Source organism: Typha latifolia, chromosome 5, assembly GCF_019914945.1.
Source record: "Typha latifolia isolate L0001 chromosome 5, TyphaL0001v2, whole genome shotgun sequence".
NCBI classification, from domain to species: domain Eukaryota; kingdom Viridiplantae; phylum Streptophyta; class Magnoliopsida; order Poales; family Typhaceae; genus Typha; species Typha latifolia.
In genome coordinates, this window is record NC_133090.1 from 14,818,691 (window position 1) to 14,839,666 (window position 20,976).

Consider the following 20,976-nt stretch of genomic DNA (forward strand, 5'->3'; position numbering starts at 1 on the left):
TGATCTCGTCCACTATCAACGAAACTAGACTCCACAAATTTGGGCTTACCGAACAATCGTGATTCTTTGGGATTCTTCCTTTCTTTAGATTGATTCCGAAATGCCTTCTTAATCTTCCTCAGTGTCCCAGCTATTCACGGATGATACATAAGTTAAATGATATTATAAGTGACAAACATTAAATAAATATTAAATATTAAATAAAATATTAATAATGGAGTATTGTCTTCCATACTAAATTACCTTCCTTTAATTATACATTTACAGAGAAAAAATAATGCAGATCATCCAAATAGAGAACGTAACTTGCTGTATGCAAAATTACAAATACATTTCCCGCTTATAATCCGCGAACTCTTAAATGGTGAAGAGTGACAGTTGATATGCTATTTGCTATCGCTCTTCGGAATTGAATCTGTTCCAAGCTTCCTGCAACATGCAGCCTATTGATAAGTATTTGTACGATATATTGAAGCTAAATCAAGCATGAGATGAATAGTTTGTCTGAACTAAAACAATAAAGTTGCAAGGCATGCATGATAATATGCACTTTTCTGTTGATGCACCAGCAAATGCATACCAGTAAGCACTTTTTTCTCCATGCAGGAAAATTGTAGGTGCTAATATCATCTACTTTCACTAACCGAAGTGAATATATAAACTCAGTAAAGCATAGAAAATAAAAGTCGTACTAAAAAAAACTACACATCAATATAGTAAATGTGAAGCAAATATAGATTTTTTGAAAGAACTTTAGGAACTCAACGGTGGAAAGCTTGGATTTTGAAAAAATGCATCATCATATTGTGGGATGGAAAAATGCATCATCATATTGTGGGATGGAAAGCTTTTGGAACTCAATGGTGGAAAGCTTGGATTTTGAAATGACCTCTTGATCTCTCTAAATGCATCATCATATTGTGGGATGGAAAAATGCATCATCGTATTGTGGGATGGAAAGAAGCAAGAACATACAGCTCCACTCCACTTCTCGTTAAATGAGAATGCAGAGAGTATTTAGGCCCAGTCATCCCCAGATGAAAAGCCGGGTGTAGACCAATCAGCCATACTATTATCAAAGTAAATGTATATCTAGTAGAGTTAACTGATAAAATGTATGCTCTTAACAGACTATATTTCTTGTACTAAAAACTTTTTATCAAGTACCAGGAAAGAAAAAGATGAAAGATCAACAATTGTGACTATTAAAGATTAGAGGTCCCTTCAATAAAATTAAAAAAAAAATAGAGGATCCATTCAAAGGAACCCACCTTAAGGAGATCAAAAACCTTCTCACAAATGTACTTCTGTTGGATGCTAGCACCCCTTTGTTGTAGCTTATCAGGATGAACACAAAGAGTAGCCTTCCTGTAGGCTTTCTTAACAGCAGTAGCTGTAATAACATCCGTAAGTGGGACAGGTTGCCAACCACTTTCTGGCCCAAGGATCTGTCAAACGATAGAGCAGATATCAGGTGAAATACCTACCAGAGAACTTGCATGTCCAGATTTTGTACAAATAGCACAACTTTTTCAGTTCAAGTTCCTTGAGGGAACAGATATTGACCAGAAGAAAAATTACCATCATGAAAAATTACTCAGCACCACCTTATAATTTTTATATTTTTAGTAGCAGAGTTCATTAAGACAAATTTATCATAATGTCAAGAAAAGCCAAATGAGAAAGGGGAATCTTAATCTTATTCAGACAAAGAACTATCTTATATGATTAAAACAAGATAAGAGTGGCTGAACAGTTGAACAGTTTGGTGCTCTATAATGCAGCTCGTAGGTCATAAGCCAAGCAGTCACCAAGACTAATTGGCCAGTCAGTCACCAAGGATAACCTGTTAAATTTACTTGGTCGAGAATCTAGGTGACTAGATGGTGCCTTAGCGAATCCTAAGTTAAATAGAATACATGTTGAGAGGTCGCATTCGATGAAATGGTTTATCTGAAAAATTATCCTACAATTTGGAACATATTCTGAACATCTAAACAAACAGTCGTGGTTGCCATGCACATCTAAAAAATTTAGATGAAATGGTTTTTCTGAAAAATCATCCAACAATCTAGGTACTAGATGTTGCATGAACTTGTTTTATATGCATAAAATATTTTAAAACCAATGAACAATGTGGATATGTAGCTTTGAGAAAAGAGCTTGACAATCTGGATCCTTCATATTCTGTAAAATGGCTATATTTCCAAGGAAATCCAACAGCTAACAACTACACTACATGTCCTATTTCATGATTTTAACTGCAATAGTAATTTGGTTTGTACTTGTTTGGTTTAATAGATAAAAGAAAACTGCTGCCAATGTAAACTATTAACGAGCATAAAGCTTCATTAGGATCACTTAGTTAGATCCAAGAAAGAGTTGAATAAACTAAAACGCCTACATATTGCAGCGTCGATAGCAATGCCCGCAGATTTCCTTCTTTTCCATTTGACCATCTCCTGATATCAGCATCCAGATACTCTGCCAGCCTCTGCAACCACAGTTTTATCAAGGCAAATCAATATGGAAAGGAGATCACAATTACAATTAGCCGAATATTTTCTTAATCATGACCCAGAATATTACATGTTTCTCTGCTTGTTCTCTTTGGGCCAGCATATCCCGCATATTCTTTTCTGCAAGAGCTTTTGCCTGGAAACAGCAACAAAGTGTTAGAGAAAAAAATTATGATAAAGAAATACCGACATTCAAAATTGCATGGAAAGCAGTTATACTGGGCACACATACCGCACGCTCAACTGTTCGTTGATGCCTCTCCAGTCTTGCTTTACACCTTAAAGCTGATTCACCATCACCTGCTTCAAACTACTATTAGAACAGAAACATGAAACAACTTCCTGATTTTCATATGGATCCACCATGGAAGATAGAAATCTGATAGTATTTAGAATATTTATATAGTAAGGAAAATGTAAAGAATATGCTTCCAGAAATTATTTATTACCTTGGTTACTAGAATCTCGGTAATTCTGAGAGTTGCTAGAAGATGCCTTTTGAAACTGTGGAACTTGTTGAACATCCTGCTAGTCCAATCAGAATTCGAGGAGTCAGCTAATGTATGACATACAATCACAGAGGACATTGGAAGTGTACAAAATGTAATAGCATTATTCATGTTACACCGATTACATCAAAGTATATTATAACATAGTCCCAAAATATACCTGATCACTACCCCTGGAATGCTCCTTGAAAGAGGAATTAAATCTTTCCATGCGTTCTCTTGCATCCACAGCAGCCTTCTCAGCCATTGCTTTTTCTATGGCACGCTCCCGAGCTTCTGCAGTTGCGCGTTCAACTGCTGCACGCTCTGCCCTCAATCTAGCTTCTCTAGCAGCTTTCTCAGCTAATGATTTTTCAACATCTTCAGCAGAAATCTTCTCTGATTTCTCCCTGGCTTCTGCAGATGCTCGTTGACGAGCCGCAACCACCCTCTCCATTGCAATCTTTTCTGCCCTTTCTCGAGCCTCAGCAAATGCCCTTTCATGAGCTTCACGCGTTGCTCTTTCAACAGCAAGTCTGTCTTTTTCTCTTTCTCTCTCCCTCTCTTTTTCTTCTTCTAGTTTTCTAGCCCTCTCTTTCTCTTGTTCTCTTTCTCTTAATATTTTTCTTTCCCTTTCTTTCTCGTCTTCTCTTTTTCTCATCCTCTCTTTCTCCTGTTCTTGTTCTCTTTCTATTTTTTTCCCATTGTTCTTTTCTTCTGTTCTCCGAATACCAGAATTAAACTTTTGAGATGTCACAGTACAACTTGATGCAATATCTTGAGCTGACCTTAGTACTCTCTTTTCCAAAAAAGTAGCTTGCTGATCATCCAGATTTGTATTTACCGCCATCCTGCAGATATTAGTAGCTGCATCCACCTTTTCTTCTTCTCTGAAATCAAGTGTCACTTTACCTTCTGTGAGTTCCTCATTTCTTTCTTTCTCATACTCATTTGGAGGCACTATTTGCTCTACATAACTTTCCTGCTTCGGTGGCTCCTTTTCTGCTCCTTTCTTGTGCTTATCTTCAGATAGGGCTCCCTTTGCTTCCTTTCCATTGTAATTACTCATGAAAGTGTCGGCTGTTGCCTCAGTTTTTTCCTCTAATTCTCCAGACCATCGTGCTGCTTCAAGGTTGTCCAAATCCTCTTCCAGTTCAACATCTTTCGGAGTCGCTTCAACTTTCGCAATGTTTTCAGTTGACCTGGATTCCATCTCCGTGAAATTCAGTTTTTCAATTTCTTCTTGCTCATACACCAATCCAGTGCTCTCTAAATTAACAACATTCTCTTCCTGGGGACATTCAGCTTGTCCCATTTCTTTTTCCTTAGCACAATAATCGCTATGTCTAGCTACTTGAGTTGTTTCTAGTTTCTCTTCTTCCCACAGGCATGATCCACCAGGTCCGTTATTTACCTTTTCACACTCATTCTGCATAGCAGTTTTATTAGCCAAACTACCAGTTAAATTTGATCCCTTTTGGCTGTCTTCAACTTCCCAAGCCTCTTCAGCAACTTCCAGCTTACTTTCATCCTTGACACTTCCATGGATCCCATCATACTTGCTAGCTTCTGAAGGTTCCAGTATTTTCTCACTTCCTCTGTATTCAGGAGGTCCATCACTCGCATATTGTTTCTCTATCTCCTCTCCAGAATGAAGGGCCTCTTCAGCTGTTCCTTGAAAATCAATTTCCTCACACTGAGGGTCATTAACCTCTTCTACTTTTCTGATGTTTACTTCATGCACACGAGCATCCAGCATTGTGTTTGACATCTCCTTGATTTCTTCCAATTTGGAAGGAACCTCTTGACTTGAATAAGTCTTATTTATGTCCGTTTCAGTATATTGGTTCTCTTGATTACTTCCTAGCCTCACGCCTTCCTCACACTGAAAATCATGAACCTCTTCTACTTGTTTGCTTTCCACATGTACAGAAGCATCTAGGACTGCGGTTGGATTGTCCATGAATTCTTCCTCGCTGCAAGGTGCATTACCAACTTTTAGTTCCGTATAGTTGGCATCCAGCTTACTTCTTTCATTACCTTCCCACAGCTTCTCATTCCCTTCTACCTCATGTCCCACTTCAGAAGATTTGTTTTTATTTTCTTTGTCTTTGATAATCTTTGCCATAACTGCTTTTTCAGCAATATCTTCCTTCTCGGATACCTCTATGTGTGTTCTGTACTTCTCCTCATTGTTAGTCAGCTCATAGAACTCATCATCTGATTTCCATTTCCCAGATTTCTCCAAATTATAGGATGCTTGAGACGATCTAGAACTACCTCTTTGTATTGTCTCTCGAGAATCATTGCTTGACGGTGCTTGTTCTTCTTTGTGATAGTATGGGGCTGGCTTGGCTGCACCAATGACTTTATGCTTTTCCTCTAACATAAAATCATGAATCTTGTGCTCTTTCACCAATTTTTCTGGTGAAAATGCTTCTTTTAAAATCTCTACTTCTTCAGTAACTTGACTTTCCTTATTTTTCGCATATTTGTTACTTCCTTGACCCTGATTCCTTCGGCTTTGAAAACTGTCACGTTTTCTTTCCATCAACTCTTTTGCACTTTTCAATCTAGCTTGTGCCAATTCCATTGCTTCTTTCATAGCAGCAGCAGAAGCAGCGGCAGCTGAACTAACATCCACCTCAACATCAAAGAAATAAGGTGAATCAGACTTTGAAGCCTCTTGGAGGGAATGACTTTTGGAAAAGGAGGCAGCAAAACTTGTTTGATGATTATTTCTGAGTTTCACCGTAGTAGCATCAGTGTTCACTCCCAATCCTTCCAGGTTCTGTAATACTTTTGGTGGTGGTCTTGATGGTGGTGGTACTCGCAAGGGACGTGTACGTAGATTAATCTCCGATACACTGAGAAGCGGAACATCAGGAGAAAGCACATCATTGCTGGATGCTGAATGATTACTGGAAGAACGATTGTGATTCTTTACATTTGCATGACCATTTGCAGAGGTAAGATCTGTAGCCTTATACTCTTTCCAATCTGCTTTAGAATCACTTCCTGAACTCTTCGCACTATCACTGGAAGATCTGGGAGGGCATGTCTTCCCTTGCTCCCCATTGACCATACTGCCATTAGAAGCTTTAGGAGGATTATCTTGAGGTATATTTTGTAAGGGGTTACCAGAATCCACTACATAGGTGGCCTCTGTATGAGGTTGAGCTCTGTAAGTTGCTCTGCTTACTGGATCATCTCTTCTTTCTTGGCTTGTCATATTATATGGCTCATTGAATTGTCTAACACCTTCATCTGAAGGATAGGAGTGAGATGAGAACTGATCCTCTTCCGAGTATGGCACACCATCTCCTTTCGGGTATTCTGGAGGGAAATCAGATGATACTATCTTCTGCTGATTCAGCCCCTTTTTGGCCGAAACCCTATCATTTTGTAAAGAGCAGCAACAGAAATTTAGTCAAGCAAATAAGGTTCTGTACTTTTTCCAACTACAGTGCAATAAGAGATCTTCCAGTGAAAGAAAGAAAGAAAGAAAGAAAGAGCTCAAAGAGAAACCCATTTGCACTTATAAACCAAAAGGAGTGTAGACCTGGTTGAAGTATAGGAAACAACAACCATGATGTCTCAACTCTTAATCTACTTTGTACCAGCAAAAAAGGCCTATAGAGTACTTGCACCATCTCTCATCATCTATTGGATTTCATTTTTAGATAGCACCCACTCGTTCACTTCGTCAACCAAATTGTGCATCATCTAGACTGCAACCATCAGTTACCTAAGAAAACCAACAGTCGGACACTTATAAATGCAGTAATCAAGGGTGGTCGCGAATGCCACCAAAGCTTGTCACTTAACCTTATCTCCAAACACACAACTTATCTACTATCCAGAATTGCTCTCGAAAAGGAAAAAAATGCTACTAAAGGGGTCAACTTTCCTACCAAAAAACAGCAAATAGAGAAAGAAATCAAGGGTTTCAGCAGACAAACCTCCCATTCGACGACGGAATCTCCTCCCTCTTGCCCTCGCCGAACAACTCCTCGGTGGAAACCGCGAAGTCTTCAAAGTCGAACCCCCCAAAGATCTCGCCGTAGTCCACGCCATTCCCAACGCGAGCATCTGAGCCGTCCATCACCGCCGGAGGCAGATCGAGGAAGGGGATGGAGCAAGAGCTCGCCACGTCGCCAAAGATCTCGGCGTAGTCGTCCTGCCGCCCAGCGAACGGCACGGCGTACCTCGGCGGCCCGCCAAATACGTCATCGTACGCCGACCTCGCCGCCGGTTTCTTGGACCGACGAGCGATGCGAGAGGTGGGCAGCTCCTCCATGGCAGAGAGACTTAGGGTTTAATCTCTCTCCCTCTTCGACTCTCTCTCTCTCTCTCTCTCTCTCTCTCTCTCTCTTTCTGTGGCTTTGGTCCTCGGAGGAGGAGAAAAAAAAAAGAAGTGCCAAAATAGAGCTCTTTGGCTATGGTAACAGTACGAACAGTCAGCAGCGCCAGCTTTTCTTTCTTTTTTTCTTTTTTTCTTTTTTGGTTATTTCTTAGCTTACAGGAATGAAAATAACAGTGGGTCCCAGAGATAGTGGTTGGTGGGGCCAAGATCTCTTTCTCGGAAATCGTGCTATCGACGTCGATTAATATTATCGAACGTCTGTGATCAACACACTGCCATATCCGACGGTGCTCGTCCCAAACCGTACTGATTTTTGTTTGTATATTTTGCAACCCAAAATGCCACAATAATTTTGGATTAGCTCGGCACAAGTTTTAAATAATTTATGATTAGGATTTACAAGATATCTAAAAGTAAATCAATTATTTCCCATGCTACCAATGATTAACTTGAGACGAGTACCATCATAAGATTAAATGTCATCAATGTGATTAGTTTGCATTCTTCCATCTTGCACTAATCATGTCCGTTTGTTTTCTCTTATATATCCTTTCCCCATAAGCATGGCCCCAGGAGCCTGAGGTTTCCTTTTTCTATTTAAAATCTTGCTAATCACTCACTCAAATATATATATCATTGCATAGATCAGATGTCCTATAAAGTGCATGCTTACCTAGCCTAGTGATGTTAATTGTTGTATTTATTTTAATCTTAGCGAAGGGGTTTTTTTTTCTATACAAGCATACCTGCATGCGGTTGGTGGCTTGTCTCACTTGAGTCTCCTCCTAAACAAGGATTTGAGCTTCCTGCTTCCCTCCGTGTTGGTTGGCACCAACTTTTCCTTTCGGTGGCAAATTTGTTGTCATGCATGGCGGAATTATTTGTTGACCTCATCGATCGAACACCTACACGGTGATATTTTGTATGACAAGTTAGGTGGTAATATTGACAAAGACTCATTAATAAGGGGTTTGTTGAACTCGAGTTAGTCACTGTCATGCAATAATATTGTTAACTATGCCAAACATTCCTTAAGTAATAGTCTCTTTCTTAAACGGGAAAAAAAGAAAAGAAAAGGTAAGCAAAATTATCTTTATACATTTCTCCCAAACTAGAGATTTTCTATAACTTGGGATTTGATCTTCCTTCCCTTCCCTTGCTGTGGAGCTTTTCGAATTAAGCACAAGAAAAGAAACAAATCGTCCTTAGCGACCTGGACCGAAATCCTTACGACCTACAGAAGATGATGACAAACGACATGACGGTCCTCGGGACGGTTGTGTCTGCTTGTCAGCATTTTCTTTTCTGTAGCTACGCTTCGCTTCCTATTTCTCCATTTGAATATGTATGTAGGTATATATATATATATATATATACATATCCACGTCATGCATTATTTACTGGTGGACATGTACATCCGACCAATCAAGCACCTCGTAGAATAATACCAAAAAGAAGTGTGATGATGATGCAACATAATGCTTGGATTCGTGGGCAGGGGTGGACGAGCACTGCCGTAGAATATACCTCTCAAAATAATGCTTTAAATAATGTGCATAGCTATGGTCGGGCCCGGTCGGGTCGGGACCAATCGAAGACTACTTCTCTTGGGCCTCGTTGAGCTAAACCAACTATTTGGGCTTAGTCCATGGATCCAATCAGTCAGCCCAAATAAACCTACAGCACCAACAAAACTGCAAAACCCCAAAACCCTAGCTCTTTTACTTCTCTTCCGCCAATCCTTCTCTCCCGCTGCTCTTCTCTTTCGTATCCATGGGGAAAGCGAAGGGGAAGCAACGCCAGGATAAGTTCTACCACCTCGCCAAGGAGCAAGGCTACCGATCTAGGGCTGCCTTTAAGCTCCTCCAGCTCGATTCCAGGTACCGATTTCTCCCCTCCGCTCGCTCCGTCCTCGATCTCTGCGCCGCCCCTGGTGGGTGGCTCCAGGTCGCCGTCCGCCACGCGCCGGTGGGGTCCTTCGTCCTTGGAGTCGATCTATGCCCGATCCGCCCTATCCGTGGCGCGCTCTCCCTCACCGAGGATATCACCACCCCAAAATGCCGTGCTGCGATTCGAAGGCTCATGGATTCGAATGGGTGTGCTGCGTTTGATATCGTGCTACATGATGGGTCGCCTAATGTTGGTGGTGCGTGGGCGCAGGAGGCTACGTCGCAGTCGGCACTTGTGGTCGATGCGCTTAGGCTCGCGACTAATTTCTTGTCACCCAAGGGCTCCTTCATTACAAAGGTACTGATTTGTTTGTGTCGGGACATCAAATAATGAGAAACAACTAATCTTTGTCCATTGTGTAGTAAAAAAGACTTCTTTTAGGAGTGTTGATAGTTGAAACAATTTGTATAATAATATGAAAGTAGATAGATGTATTTCTTTTACTTCATCTGGTTTCATGAAAGAAGTTTTTCCCCGGCCACTAGAAATAACCTCTTTTTTTCTGTAATCCGAAGGGTCTAACTTGGCATAGAAAGAAATGAACTTCCTTTCATTCTTAATTAAGATAAGATAAACAATTTCATACACAGAGACCAAGTAATCTCTGTGTGGGGGATTAATTTCTTAGGTTTCAATGAAACAGGGCTGTGCCCTTTTGTCAGAAAAAAGACCAAGTAATTTGTTCAAAGTCCTGTTGGACATCCAAACTATCTCTTTTTTATTTAGATTCATTTAGTTTGATGGAGGCTCTGCTTAGACTCATAACGTATGATGGATCAGGCAGTTAATTTTTTTCATTTGCAATTGTGGTTGTTCTCTGAATTGTTACAGGGAACTCATTACATTTTTTTTCTTGATGTTCAATAATTTTATCTGATTTGTTTGATTGGTAATAGGTTTTCAGGTCACAAGACTACAGTGCAATCATCTACTGCCTCAAACAGGTGTAGTTTACATTTCCTGCAGTGCCAAAATGTTGTAGACTTTCCAACTACTGACTAATGTTCCTGACTCGTTAATCTGGCTAACAGCTGTTTGAGAAAGTTGAGGCAACTAAACCCGTGGCCAGTCGTTCCACATCTGCTGAAATTTATGTTATTTGTCAGAAGTACAAAGCACCTGCAAAGATTGATCCACGTCTTCTTGATATGAAGCATCTGTTTCAAGGGGCTTCAGACCGCCCTAAGGTATTAGGGATATTTTTCTAGTAACTCTTTCAGATATCTTTTATCTACAATGACATTTTTTGTTGTTGTATAATATCACTCTGAATCCAATGTGCAGGTTGTCGATGTGCTTAGAGGATCAAAACAGAAGAGAAATCGTGAAGGGTAAGCTCTGTGGTAGACCATATTGGTTTTATATGCCACAATAGTTGTGAAATGCATGATAGGTTAACAGCAACCAGTGTATCTTTATTTTAATTTTGAATTGGTATGGGTCTTATAGCTGAACCTATATGATGTTGTTGGGGTTTAAGTTTTAAAGGCAATTTAGGGCAATCTAATATTCTAATTGGACTAATGACAGGGCCAAGAACAATGCTACAGTTTATAGTGTTTGATGTTGTAATGCTTCAAATGCCATATCACTATCTTATGACTTGATTTCTTCTCAACAGCTATGAGGATGGAAGTAGCATGCCATGGAAAGTAGGTATAGCTTCAAATTTTATATGGTCAGAGGCACCGCTAGATTTTCTTGGTTCAGTCAATGCCATATCATTTGAGGATCCAGCATGTTTGGCTATCAAGAACCACGAGTTTACGACAGATGAGGTAATGCTATCTTTGATAGCTTGTGAATTAATTGACTATTTGTTTTGCTTTGGTGTGTCATCTGACCAAGGTTTTCATTTGTTTCTCAGGTTAAATCTTTATGTGAGGATTTGTATGTCCTGGATAAGAATAGCTTCAAACATCTTTTGAAGTAAGTTCATTCTTTTCATCCACCTTTTATGTAGCATTATGCATAGCCTTTCTTGTAAGTTGCAACATTTTATGTTTATTTCCAATCAAGCGCATGCAAGGAACTTCAATCTTTTGCTTCAGAAAATAAGTTAGATTTGGAATCTTGGGTTATTTTAACTGACTGATAAGTTTGCTATTAGTACAAGTGAAGAGGTTCAAACTTTTTTTTTATGTTCTTAGATGTTTTGAGTTCATATTATAAAATCTGAAGAAATCTAATGATTTTTTATTCAATAATGTGATTCATGAGTTTATGGTACTAGAATGGATAGTTTTTCCTATTTGAAGTAACATACTTTATCATAATGAAGTGGGTCGAAAGGGTTGACTTGATTTCTAGATGCAAGTGAGGGGGCACTTTTTTGCCCATCTTATTTTAAGTGCTAAGAGATCTAAGCAGGTTCACTTCTGACACATTGGACCAAGCAGCATTTAAGAATTATATGAGCAAGAGCTCGCTTGGGATGGATTTAACAGCATCAAGCTGTTTCATATTATTAGGCATGTTCAATCAATAGCATTCAGTAGTGAATTATACATTGGTTTCTGAGGCACCGGAACATGTCAAATATATAGAAGTAAGATTTGCAAGTAACTATCCTTTCCAAATAGTGAATTATATTTACCTGTTGTTTCATTAGGTGGCGATTACGCATAAGAAAGGCTTTGTCATCTACAGAGAAAATCACTTCAAAGGCTGATGACATTGAAGTCGACTCAAAAGCAAAAGGCAATGAGGATGAGCAGCTGTTGAATGAAATGGAAGAGTTAACAAATGTTTTAGAACGAAAGAAAAAGAGAGCAAAAAAGCTCTTAGCAAAACGCCGAGCCAAGGTTCACTCTTATTGATGTTTTTGGCATGCATTTAGATATTTGTATTGAGCTCTTTTCATGCTTTAATGGGATTTCAGGATAAAGCACGCAAGGCATTGGGAATGCAAATCGATGCTACAGAAGATAGTTACTTTGATCGCGAGTTGTTTTCTCTGTCCTCCATCAAGGTTCACAGCACATCCATATGATTGTAATTATTTAAGATATTTTGCATTATTCTGAATGGTGTGGGTTGGTTAGTGGCATAAGTAATTCCTGCTTTCTTTTAAGAGAAAAAGGGAAAAAGGGAAAAATAGCTTAAGCACTATAGTTTGTAATTTTAATTGGGTAAGAGAGAATATGGATATTATGTCAATATGGTTTAAGAGAGTATTATTTGTTTTCCATCTATAAGCGAAATTAGTGGGGTTACTTGGTACCTTTGCTGTCTCTTCCTTGTTCTCACCATCACTTGTCTTAGGTAATGACAACATTAGTTGGCCTTTCCTCTAACTGGCTTGGTGCTTGTCTTTTTGTTGGTGTTTGGCTTTTGTGTTTGGTATATTATATATAGTTGGTATCACTTAGGTGATAATTCTGCTAGCTACTGCAAACATTAGCTGTTTCCACATAACTTTTCCTTTATGTTCATTTTCTACATAAGTTACAAAAAGAGGTGCTGGAACTTACTGGAAAAGTGAATTACATGGAAGTGCACGTCACCTATATCATCTTTTTCTCATGAATTATTGCTTTAGCTCAATATCTTTCTCATTTGTTAATGCTGCCAAAAATACTTTCCCTGTCTCATACAGGGAAAGAAAGAACTGCTAGCTGTCAATTCCGCAGAGCTTAATGAGGAAGAAGGTGCTGGTAATTTTGGAGACAGTGAAAATGAAGAAACACAAGCTGTACCCCATGAAGATTCATCTGATGAAATGGACTCTGATGAAGAACAGAGACGGTAAATTCAAATTCTTTAGCCAAACCTTTTGATGCTATGTTACTATTTAATGTTGGCCAAACTCTCTTTCGTTATGCTTTTCTGTTACAGTAACTAATGTATCTAATGTGATTCACTGAAATCTTCAACCAGGTATAATGATCAACTTGAGGAGATGCTTGACGAAGCCTATGAACGATATGTAACTAGAAAGGGTGGTAATGCCAAACAATACAAACGCCCAAAAAGGGATGCTTCAAATGCTGATGCAGACTTGCTGGAGGTGTGGTCTTGAACTTTCAGCTGTGACCATATTGAACATTATTTTGTGAAGTTAGAATGATAGCAGACCTTTTTATTCCTTGAACTATATGCACAGTACACTCAGGTAACTGAAATGATTATTGCTTTGTTAAACCTACCAATATCTTGGTAGATACCAGAGATGGATAATTGATTTCACTCGTGACTTTCCTGGCCGAAATTTTCTGCACAAGTTAAGTAAAAAAATGATTTACTGCCTCTAAAACTATCATATCATATTGCAACTCCATGAAACTGAATGTAGATATGAGATGAAGCATAGTTCTCTAATTAAATAGGTGTTGGTTATTGTTAATTATTGCCTGGTTAAAGCTCGTATTCTGTTATAGTAATATCTCTTATGTATTTAACGGAGAACTACTTGTATTTAGCCCCCTTTTTTCAGTGGAAGCATGATAATTTCAGCTTTGATGGGCATCATAGACATGTGCATTGATATTTTGATGCCCCTTTCTGAGTTTTTGGTATTTAAAGTCATGCATTTGAGTTCAGTGGGAATGTTACAAGTGCAAAGTGAAGGAAAAGAAAAGAAGATAGGGGTGAATTACGAAAAAGGAACCTTGGATAAAATTGTCCATTTTCCATCCTCCTTAGTTTTGCTTGATATTGACCTTAGTGGTACCACGGGAAATATTTGCATAGCAGTTCAAAGGAACAAACTGAGAGAGGAAACTATGTGATGAAAGAGAAGTAGAGGATGTTACCAAACTTGGCTGCCTCTTTTTTTCCCCCTTTGAACCACCACTCCCTCCATGTCTTCCTGCTTCTCCCACTAAAAGAGAACATTTCATTCTACCATTTAATAAGATGTCACCATCTTGTCTTCCCTGCAACCGTTCTTTTTCTCTTCTGTAAGTACCTGTTTATACTTTATGTATCACTCTCTCTGTCCACTTCTGATTCTGTCTTGTTCATGGGAATGAAGAAGTACCAAACCTTTCTAGGCTTCGCTTAAATGATGTTGGTTGCCATGTGCTGCTTGCGCACGAGGATGATACATTTCATTGCTGACATGGAAACTACGAGACTATGTTTAACATTTTTTAATTTCATTATCTGTTCTGGATCATTATTTGGGGCAGCTTCTGATGTCTTTTGAGAAATTGTTTTTTCCTCAACTGTTCATCCTGCAAAAACATTGGCATAAATGGTCATCTCTATACTTTTGTTCATATTGACACCTTCAACTTTTCTAGTTAGTGGGAAGTTATTCTTCAAATGTATTTTTGTCTCTGTGCAGGGTTTTTTTTTTTCACTTCTCTAATATTTTGGTTTCTTAATCTGATATTCCTTTTAGGGAGGTGAAGATGATGACAATATCATTCAGTCAGATCATGATTATGATCAAGATCAGGATAAAGAATCAAATCCTCTTGTGGTACCTCTGGATGAGGGAAATGAGCCAACACCAAAGCAACTCATGGAAAAATGGTTCAGTCAAGACGTCTTTGCTGAAGCAGCTGGGGAAGGTGTGTTTGAGGAGATTGACAGTGATGAAGAACGAGAGGAGAAACTGCTCAACAAGTCAAAAAAGCAAGAGAAAACAACAAACCAAAAAGATTCTAAACCCCCGAAAATTCAAAAAGTAGATTTTAAATCTTCTAAAGCAGCACGTACACAAGCAGATGATTTTGAAATTGTTCCAGCAGAGCCTATGGAAGCAAGTGACGAATCTTCATCCTCATCCTCTGATGAATCTGAGGAAGAGAATGAAGATATGAAAGCTGAGATCTTAGCTTATGCAAAGAAAATGTTGAGGAAAAAGCAGAGGGAGCAAATTCTTGATGATGCCTACAACAAGTACATGTTCGATGATGAAGGTCTGCCGAAGTGGTTCGACGAGGAGGAAAAGAAACACTGCCGACCTATGAAGCCAGTGACACGAGAGGAAATTGCTGCCATGAAGGCACAATTTAGAGAGATTGATGCTTGCCCAGCAAAGAAAGTTGCAGAGGCCAAAGCCCGGAAGAAGAGGGCTGCGATGAAGAAGCTGGACAAGGCTCGCCATAAGGCAAATTCCATTTCTGATCAGACTGATATATCAGAACGCTCAAAGAGGAAGATGATTGACCAGCTTTACAAAAAAGCAATGCCCAAGAAGCCTCAGAAGGAGTATGTAGTTGCTAAAAAAGGAGTCCGAGTAAAGGGTGGTAAAGGGAAGGTGATAGTGGATCGGCGGATGAAGAAGGATGCGAGGTCTCGTGGTACAGGAAAGTCTGCAAAGGGCGGGGTTAAGAAAGGCAAAGCTGCTAAGGGGAAGGGAAATAGTCAGAAGGGCAAAAGGACGAAGGTAGGGAAGGGGAGGAAGCATGGTTGATCCTCGTAAGGACACAATTTTCTGCTAGCAGCAATGGCTTTCTCTAACTTCTCTGGTGGTTTCCTTGATCATGTCAATTTTTGGTAGGAGAGATAAAGCAATTATCTTAGGAATAGTAGCTGTTATGGGATTGAGGGTGGAAACACAAATTATGTTCGATGTTTTTTGATTCTCTTCCCTTCTTTCTATTTTGTATTTTATTTAAGCGTCGGTGCGCATGTTGCAGAGAAACTACCGACTGATGTATTTCTTTTTGCCCTTTTCAAGCTTTACAAGTTTACAGTGCAAACATTTGAATCCGCACTTTGGCCACAGTAATTAGTCCCGCAAGTTTTGCGAAGCGCACCACATTGTATGATGGTCAAATTGGTGACCAAAGTATTGATCGAACAACTGTAACTATCCAAATTAACATCCTTATAATAATATAGTTTAAAATATTACCGAAGTAGGGATTTTCTATACTTTTGCTGCATACAATGCTATAGATTTTTTTAAAGCAGCCCCCTGTACGCATGCAGTGCGAGATTTTATTCCCAATGCGGGGTTATCCTCCAAAACCCTGTGCGGGGTCACGGATATGCGGGTTACAACATCGCAAAAAATTTATTCAAAATAAGATTAGAAAAAAATATTAAATTAGTATACTAAAATAAAATAAGATGTTTAGTTAATATACCAGAATAAGAAGCTTATTATAGAATAAACTTATTCCTATTCCACGAGTAAATCGGGCTAGTAATTAGTCATACAAGTGTTGCAGCTCCACATTCTAACGAAGAAGCAATTGAGCGAAGACTTTAGTTTGAACATTAATATCTTTATATTAATATAAATTAAAATTTAATGAATATAGTTGGCTTTTTATCTATATGCTTATTAATTATGCTATAAATTTCAGTTATAAATTTGAAATATATAGATATATTTGATATATGATCCATATGGATATGATATTTTTAGCCCATCCGTAATTTATGAGTAATATTATACTTATTTTTTGTCCATAGTTTAGATTTGTGTTTATCCAAATGACCAGCCGGCCCAAAGGCCCGAAACGGAAAAGATCCACACTTTATCCCAAGATTTATTACAGGCTACGACAGCCTAAGAAGTTAGTCCGACGCCCAGGGAGAAGGTCGGTCGTCGGCGAAGAGAAATGAGAACCCTGGTCTTCTCCAGGATAAAGAAGCAACTAGCTGAGAAGCCGAGGGTAATCCTAACCCAGTCTCTTGGCTCTCTCTTTTCCCATTACTACCGCTACCACAACCTAACTAATAGGGAGAAGAAGAGCAGCCACTACATCCTTGGCCCGGATCTCCCTGACGTCTGGCGACATCCTCACAATTCCGTCCATCCTCCTCGCCTGACCTCAAAAGTTGAAGGTGACCAAAAACCGGTTTGCAAATCTGGTCATTTCGATTGTTTGTTTGGCTAAGAATGCGGTGATTTGTTGGTTTTTGTGAGGTTTTAGGATTTTTGGTGGGTGAAAGTTTGCAACTTTGGTTTGCTGGGGATGGATTTTCTTTACTGCGTAGGATATTTCTTGGAGATACCTATCTTTTAATTTTTGAAAAGGTCCTTTTTTTGTATGCACTTCACTGGTGTTGAAAAGTTTTATTCTCGTCAAGAATAATTAATTTACGAAGCTTCATCAAATTTCACAATAGAGATCATTATTAACTTGTAAGAAACTATGAAGTAAGTACCGAGATTATCTTATATTCATGAAAGGCATTAGCGAAACTGCATTATGATATTATTATCGTTCTCTGCTGGGGTGTAATGGCTTGAATCTAATAGTATATTTGTTAGATCCACTCCACTAATACTATAACTATCCATGAAAATACTTAGACCATTTGAAGGAATACAGAGGTATTTGGTAGCTCTTTCTTTGCTACATATTGAAGGTGAGAGCGTTATTTTAGGTAGAAATAATGTGGAAGCAGATATATCAAAACTCGGAGACAGAATAGTTTCTATTAGTAAGATTTGGCATGGACTATGCTTGTGCAGTCCTGAACCTGTGGTTGATGATGATAGTTTAGTTTATTCTTCTGACACCATGAATAAAACATGAACAATGTGTTTTAACTTGTATCTCATGTAAAAAAGTTTCTTCTCTTCTCCTTTTGTGTCCGATTCTGAATCATTTGATCCAATTTCTTAAAATCTCCTAGGAGTGGAACTTGTAGTATCTGGGAACCAAGAATTTTATCCTCGATGGCTTCAATTCTAATCTTGACTTATGTTTTCTTGTGGTATATTCATAAAGCTGACTAAGAGTGGTAAAATTTTGAAACTATTGACTTCTTAACTGAGAGATCCATGTTTTTAACTTTTCATCACGTACCAGTTTCAGCTAATCTTTGTTCATACAGTGAATCATGAGCTAATCCCAACTATTATTGATGGGAAGTCTATTGCGGAAGAGATAAGATCAGAAGTTGCTGAAGAAGTTTGCCAAATGAGGGATACTAAAATGAAAGTTCCTGGGCTAGCTGTCATATTAGTTGGTCAAAGGAGGGACTCTCAAAGTTATGTACGTTTCAAAACAAAGGCTTGTCAGGAAGTTGGAATAAGATCTCTAATGGCAGAACTGCCTGAGGACTCCACAGAAGATGATGTAGTGAATGCTGTGTCAAGCTTCAATGAAGATCCATCTGTTCATGGTGTCCTAGTGCAATTACCTTTACCACAAGTAATTTCCTTTTCTTCCCAAGAATTATCATTTTCGAGCAATTTCAGTTTCCTTTCTACTGCTATTGATTGATTTGTGCATAATGTTGATGTTCCAATAAGTTTATTGGATTACTTATTTCTTAAGTGGTAATTAAGCAATGAGTTTTCTTTTATTGAGATCTTTATCAAGCAACCTGGAATTCAATTTTGAGTATTGTTGACTTGTAAGCATAATCAAAATTATATCTTAATACTGGTAAAGCAGCATATGGATGAGGAGAAAATTTTGAGCGCTATAAGTTTAGAGAAAGATGTTGATGGTTTCCATCCCTTGAATGTGGGGAATCTTGCACTGAGAGGCAGAGAACCTCTATTTATACCCTGTGCTGCAAAAGCCTGCCTTGAGTTGTTGCTCCGATCTGGTGTTGAACTTATGGGGAAACATGTGGCCGTGATTGGAAGGAGCAGGGTTGTAGGTCTGCCTACTTCCTTGCTATTGCAGGTAGAGAAGTAAAGCTCATTGTCCCTGTAATTTTGAGGAAGGAAATTGATATCTTCTTTTGTCAGAGGCATCATGCCACCGTCAGTACTGTGCACGCCTTTACAAGGAACCCAGAGGATATTACTCGTGAAGCTGATGTTGTGGTCTCAGCAGCAGGAGTTGCCAACCTGGTACGAGGGAGTTGGCTAAAGAGAGGTTCGGTGGTAATTGATGTTGGGACAAATCCAGTTGAGGTAAAATATATTTCTTTGCCACTGTATTTCTATTCCAGATAGTTATGCCTAACAAGCTTCCATGTACATAATATCTGAAACAGTAGCTGATAAGTTTGATGTGCCCATTAAACTACATAATGAGACAATAACTTCCAAGATACTATTAATGAGACAATAACTTCCAAGATAACAAGCAACAGCACATAAACAAGGGACAGCGTAGGTGTATGGTTGGTAAATCCTCACTATTATTTATCATATTACTTTTTGCAAATTCTCCTCTTTTAGTTTGATTGTTTTTACTTTTTAGTGAAAACTTTCAAGCACAATCATTTGATTTAAAGCTTTTCTTACGTCAGACTGCCTCCCTCACTGTCAGTGTTAACAAACCAGAGCTAATTGCACCATTACATAATAAAATCTATGTAGGAGATTTTAATATGCTTGGGCCATATCTTGTTTAACTTTTATGTCGATACTTGAATTATCTTGCAGGACCCTGACAACGAGCATGGTTACCGCCTCACTGGGGATGTTTGCTTCGAAGAAGCATTGCAGGTAGCCTCAGCTATATCCCCAGTGCCTGGTGGAGTTGGCCCTGTGACAATTGCCATGCTCCTTTGCAACACACTTGACTCAGCCAAACGGGCATACAGGTTGAGCTATTGATTTCTCGGACATTTCCATTTTGCCTCTCTTTTCTCATTCATCAACGATCTGTCTTTGCAGTGTTTTCATTTGTATATTTCCATTTTGTTTCCCTTCGCTTTCAACTTATCCCATTTGGGTTCATATGTGAGGCAGTTAGAATTAACTGTACATCTTCAACTACAGTAATTTTGTTAATGTTTGGCAAAATTACTCTGGCCTGTTAGGAAGCTGCAGCTGTTTCTTCTGTGGGACTGATGATTTTGCTCTTGGTCTATTTATGGACAATATTAACAGGAATGGGTTTAATGGTACATAAATGATACAGTCCTGGTTGAGGGGTAATCCGAGAGCAAGGGATGGTAGGCTTGGCTTGGGGCTAGGCTCGTGTGCAAGGGCTGAGGTTGATCTGGTCTAGTGGGTTGTCTCGGGTCTGCGGGGTTGAGTCCAATAGGTGGCTAATTGGAGTTAAGTCAATCCTTTAAAGGGCAGACAGGCGAACTTAACGGCTACACGATACGCTCGATCTAGCCTCGGTGATGCCCGGGGGTGCACGGATTAAGGGAGAAGGTTAGGGCTTGGCTTGATGAAACCCTAGCACGCGGAGAGAGGGAAGATGGACGACTACGGGGTGGAGGAGCCAGATGGGGATAGGGAGGCCGAGAGCATTTGGTGAGGGAGGGGGTTCGAAAATGTATCAAATATATTCTTTTTAATGAATAGATACGCCACTTTGAGTTCCAATTAAAAGGGGTCAAATAGGTAAAAGGATATTGCAGATAGAGAGAGAATAGGCTAGATTAAATTCAAACATAGTTGACTAGATTAGCTCGACTTAACTCAGTTAGGAACTGATCAATATAAAACATAAATTTGTTCGAACTGAACTATATGTAGATTCACCCTAATACAGTAAGTAAATGACTTAACTAAATACAATAAGTAAAGGATTAGATTCAATTGATCCACAAACTTTGGCTAGTTAAGACTCGGCCAGTGAGCTTATAGATTAAAAAATGGTTGCAAGGGTCTAACACTCTTGGTTGAGCCGGACTGATGGGTATTAGAAGCAGCAGAAGTGATCAAGATGATGCTCATAAAGTTAAATGCTCAAATTCGGTAGCATTATTTGATGCTTATTAGTTCATCGTGGACGTCAATCCAACAGCCTTCTCTTCATTTCAAAACATGGCAGCACAAACGCTGCTCGTAGAATCAAGAGCTGTATGTATAATT

The 20,976-nt window shown here is 39.0% G+C and overlaps 3 protein-coding genes across 4 annotated transcripts; 2 read left to right on the top strand and 1 right to left on the bottom strand.

Annotated features, from left to right (window-relative positions):
- Window positions 1-178: 178 nt before the first annotated feature.
- Window positions 179-7,459, bottom strand: LOC140789741 (uncharacterized). The gene is made up of 8 exons (XM_073139546.1): window positions 6,970-7,459; window positions 3,189-6,402; window positions 2,969-3,044; window positions 2,752-2,819; window positions 2,590-2,655; window positions 2,405-2,494; window positions 1,272-1,448; window positions 179-429 (listed from the first exon to the last, which is right to left on the bottom strand). The coding sequence occupies exons 1-8, from the start codon at window positions 7,305-7,307 to the stop codon at window positions 394-396; spliced, it is 4,065 nt and encodes a 1,354-aa protein (XP_072995647.1). The 5' UTR covers window positions 7,308-7,459; the 3' UTR covers window positions 179-393.
- Window positions 7,460-9,037: 1,578 nt separating this feature from the next.
- LOC140788612 (adoMet-dependent rRNA methyltransferase spb1) lies at window positions 9,038-15,989 on the top strand. The gene is made up of 11 exons (XM_073137943.1): window positions 9,038-9,620; window positions 10,220-10,267; window positions 10,355-10,510; window positions 10,608-10,654; window positions 10,945-11,101; window positions 11,191-11,252; window positions 11,935-12,127; window positions 12,205-12,294; window positions 12,922-13,070; window positions 13,203-13,332; window positions 14,671-15,989. The coding sequence occupies exons 1-11, from the start codon at window positions 9,147-9,149 to the stop codon at window positions 15,688-15,690; spliced, it is 2,526 nt and encodes an 841-aa protein (XP_072994044.1). The 5' UTR covers window positions 9,038-9,146; the 3' UTR covers window positions 15,691-15,989.
- A 755-nt stretch (window positions 15,990-16,744) lies between these two features.
- Window positions 16,745-19,976, top strand: LOC140787940 (bifunctional protein FolD 2-like). 2 transcript variants are annotated; one of them, XM_073136980.1, is made up of 5 exons: window positions 16,745-17,075; window positions 18,075-18,394; window positions 18,638-18,877; window positions 18,943-19,110; window positions 19,588-19,976. In XM_073136980.1, exons 1-5 carry the CDS (start codon window positions 16,850-16,852, stop codon window positions 19,759-19,761), a joined length of 1,128 nt encoding a protein of 375 aa, XP_072993081.1. In that variant the 5' UTR covers window positions 16,745-16,849; the 3' UTR covers window positions 19,762-19,976. The 2 variants fall into 2 exon arrangements, with proteins under 2 accessions (XP_072993081.1, XP_072993082.1); XM_073136981.1 differs by having other exon boundaries at window positions 18,641-18,877.
- Window positions 19,977-20,976: the final 1,000 nt, after the last annotated feature.

What these genes read in the sequence shown, in the direction of transcription:
- LOC140789741 (XM_073139546.1), bottom strand. Translation starts at nt 7,307, where the DNA reads ATGGAGGAGCTGCCCACCTCTCGCATCGCTCGTCGGTCCAAGAAACCG. An exon ending in AACGAACAGTTGAGCGTGCG is followed by an intron (nt 2,656 to 2,751) that starts GTATGTGTGCCC and finishes TGCTGTTTCCAG; the next exon opens with GCAAAAGCTCTTGCAGAAAA. An exon ending in TGCTATCGACGCTGCAATAT is followed by an intron (nt 1,449 to 2,404) that starts GTAGGCGTTTTA and finishes ATCGTTTGACAG; the next exon opens with ATCCTTGGGCCAGAAAGTGG.
- LOC140788612 (XM_073137943.1), top strand. Translation starts at nt 9,147, where the DNA reads ATGGGGAAAGCGAAGGGGAAGCAACGCCAGGATAAGTTCTACCACCTC. An exon ending in GGGCTTCAGACCGCCCTAAG is followed by an intron (nt 10,511 to 10,607) that starts GTATTAGGGATA and finishes TCCAATGTGCAG; the next exon opens with GTTGTCGATGTGCTTAGAGG. An exon ending in AGCTTCAAACATCTTTTGAA is followed by an intron (nt 11,253 to 11,934) that starts GTAAGTTCATTC and finishes TTGTTTCATTAG; the next exon opens with GTGGCGATTACGCATAAGAA.
- LOC140787940 (XM_073136980.1), top strand. Translation starts at nt 16,850, where the DNA reads ATGAGAACCCTGGTCTTCTCCAGGATAAAGAAGCAACTAGCTGAGAAG. An exon ending in CCTGACCTCAAAAGTTGAAG is followed by an intron (nt 17,076 to 18,074) that starts GTGACCAAAAAC and finishes TTGTTCATACAG; the next exon opens with TGAATCATGAGCTAATCCCA. An exon ending in TTGGGACAAATCCAGTTGAG is followed by an intron (nt 19,111 to 19,587) that starts GTAAAATATATT and finishes ATTATCTTGCAG; the next exon opens with GACCCTGACAACGAGCATGG.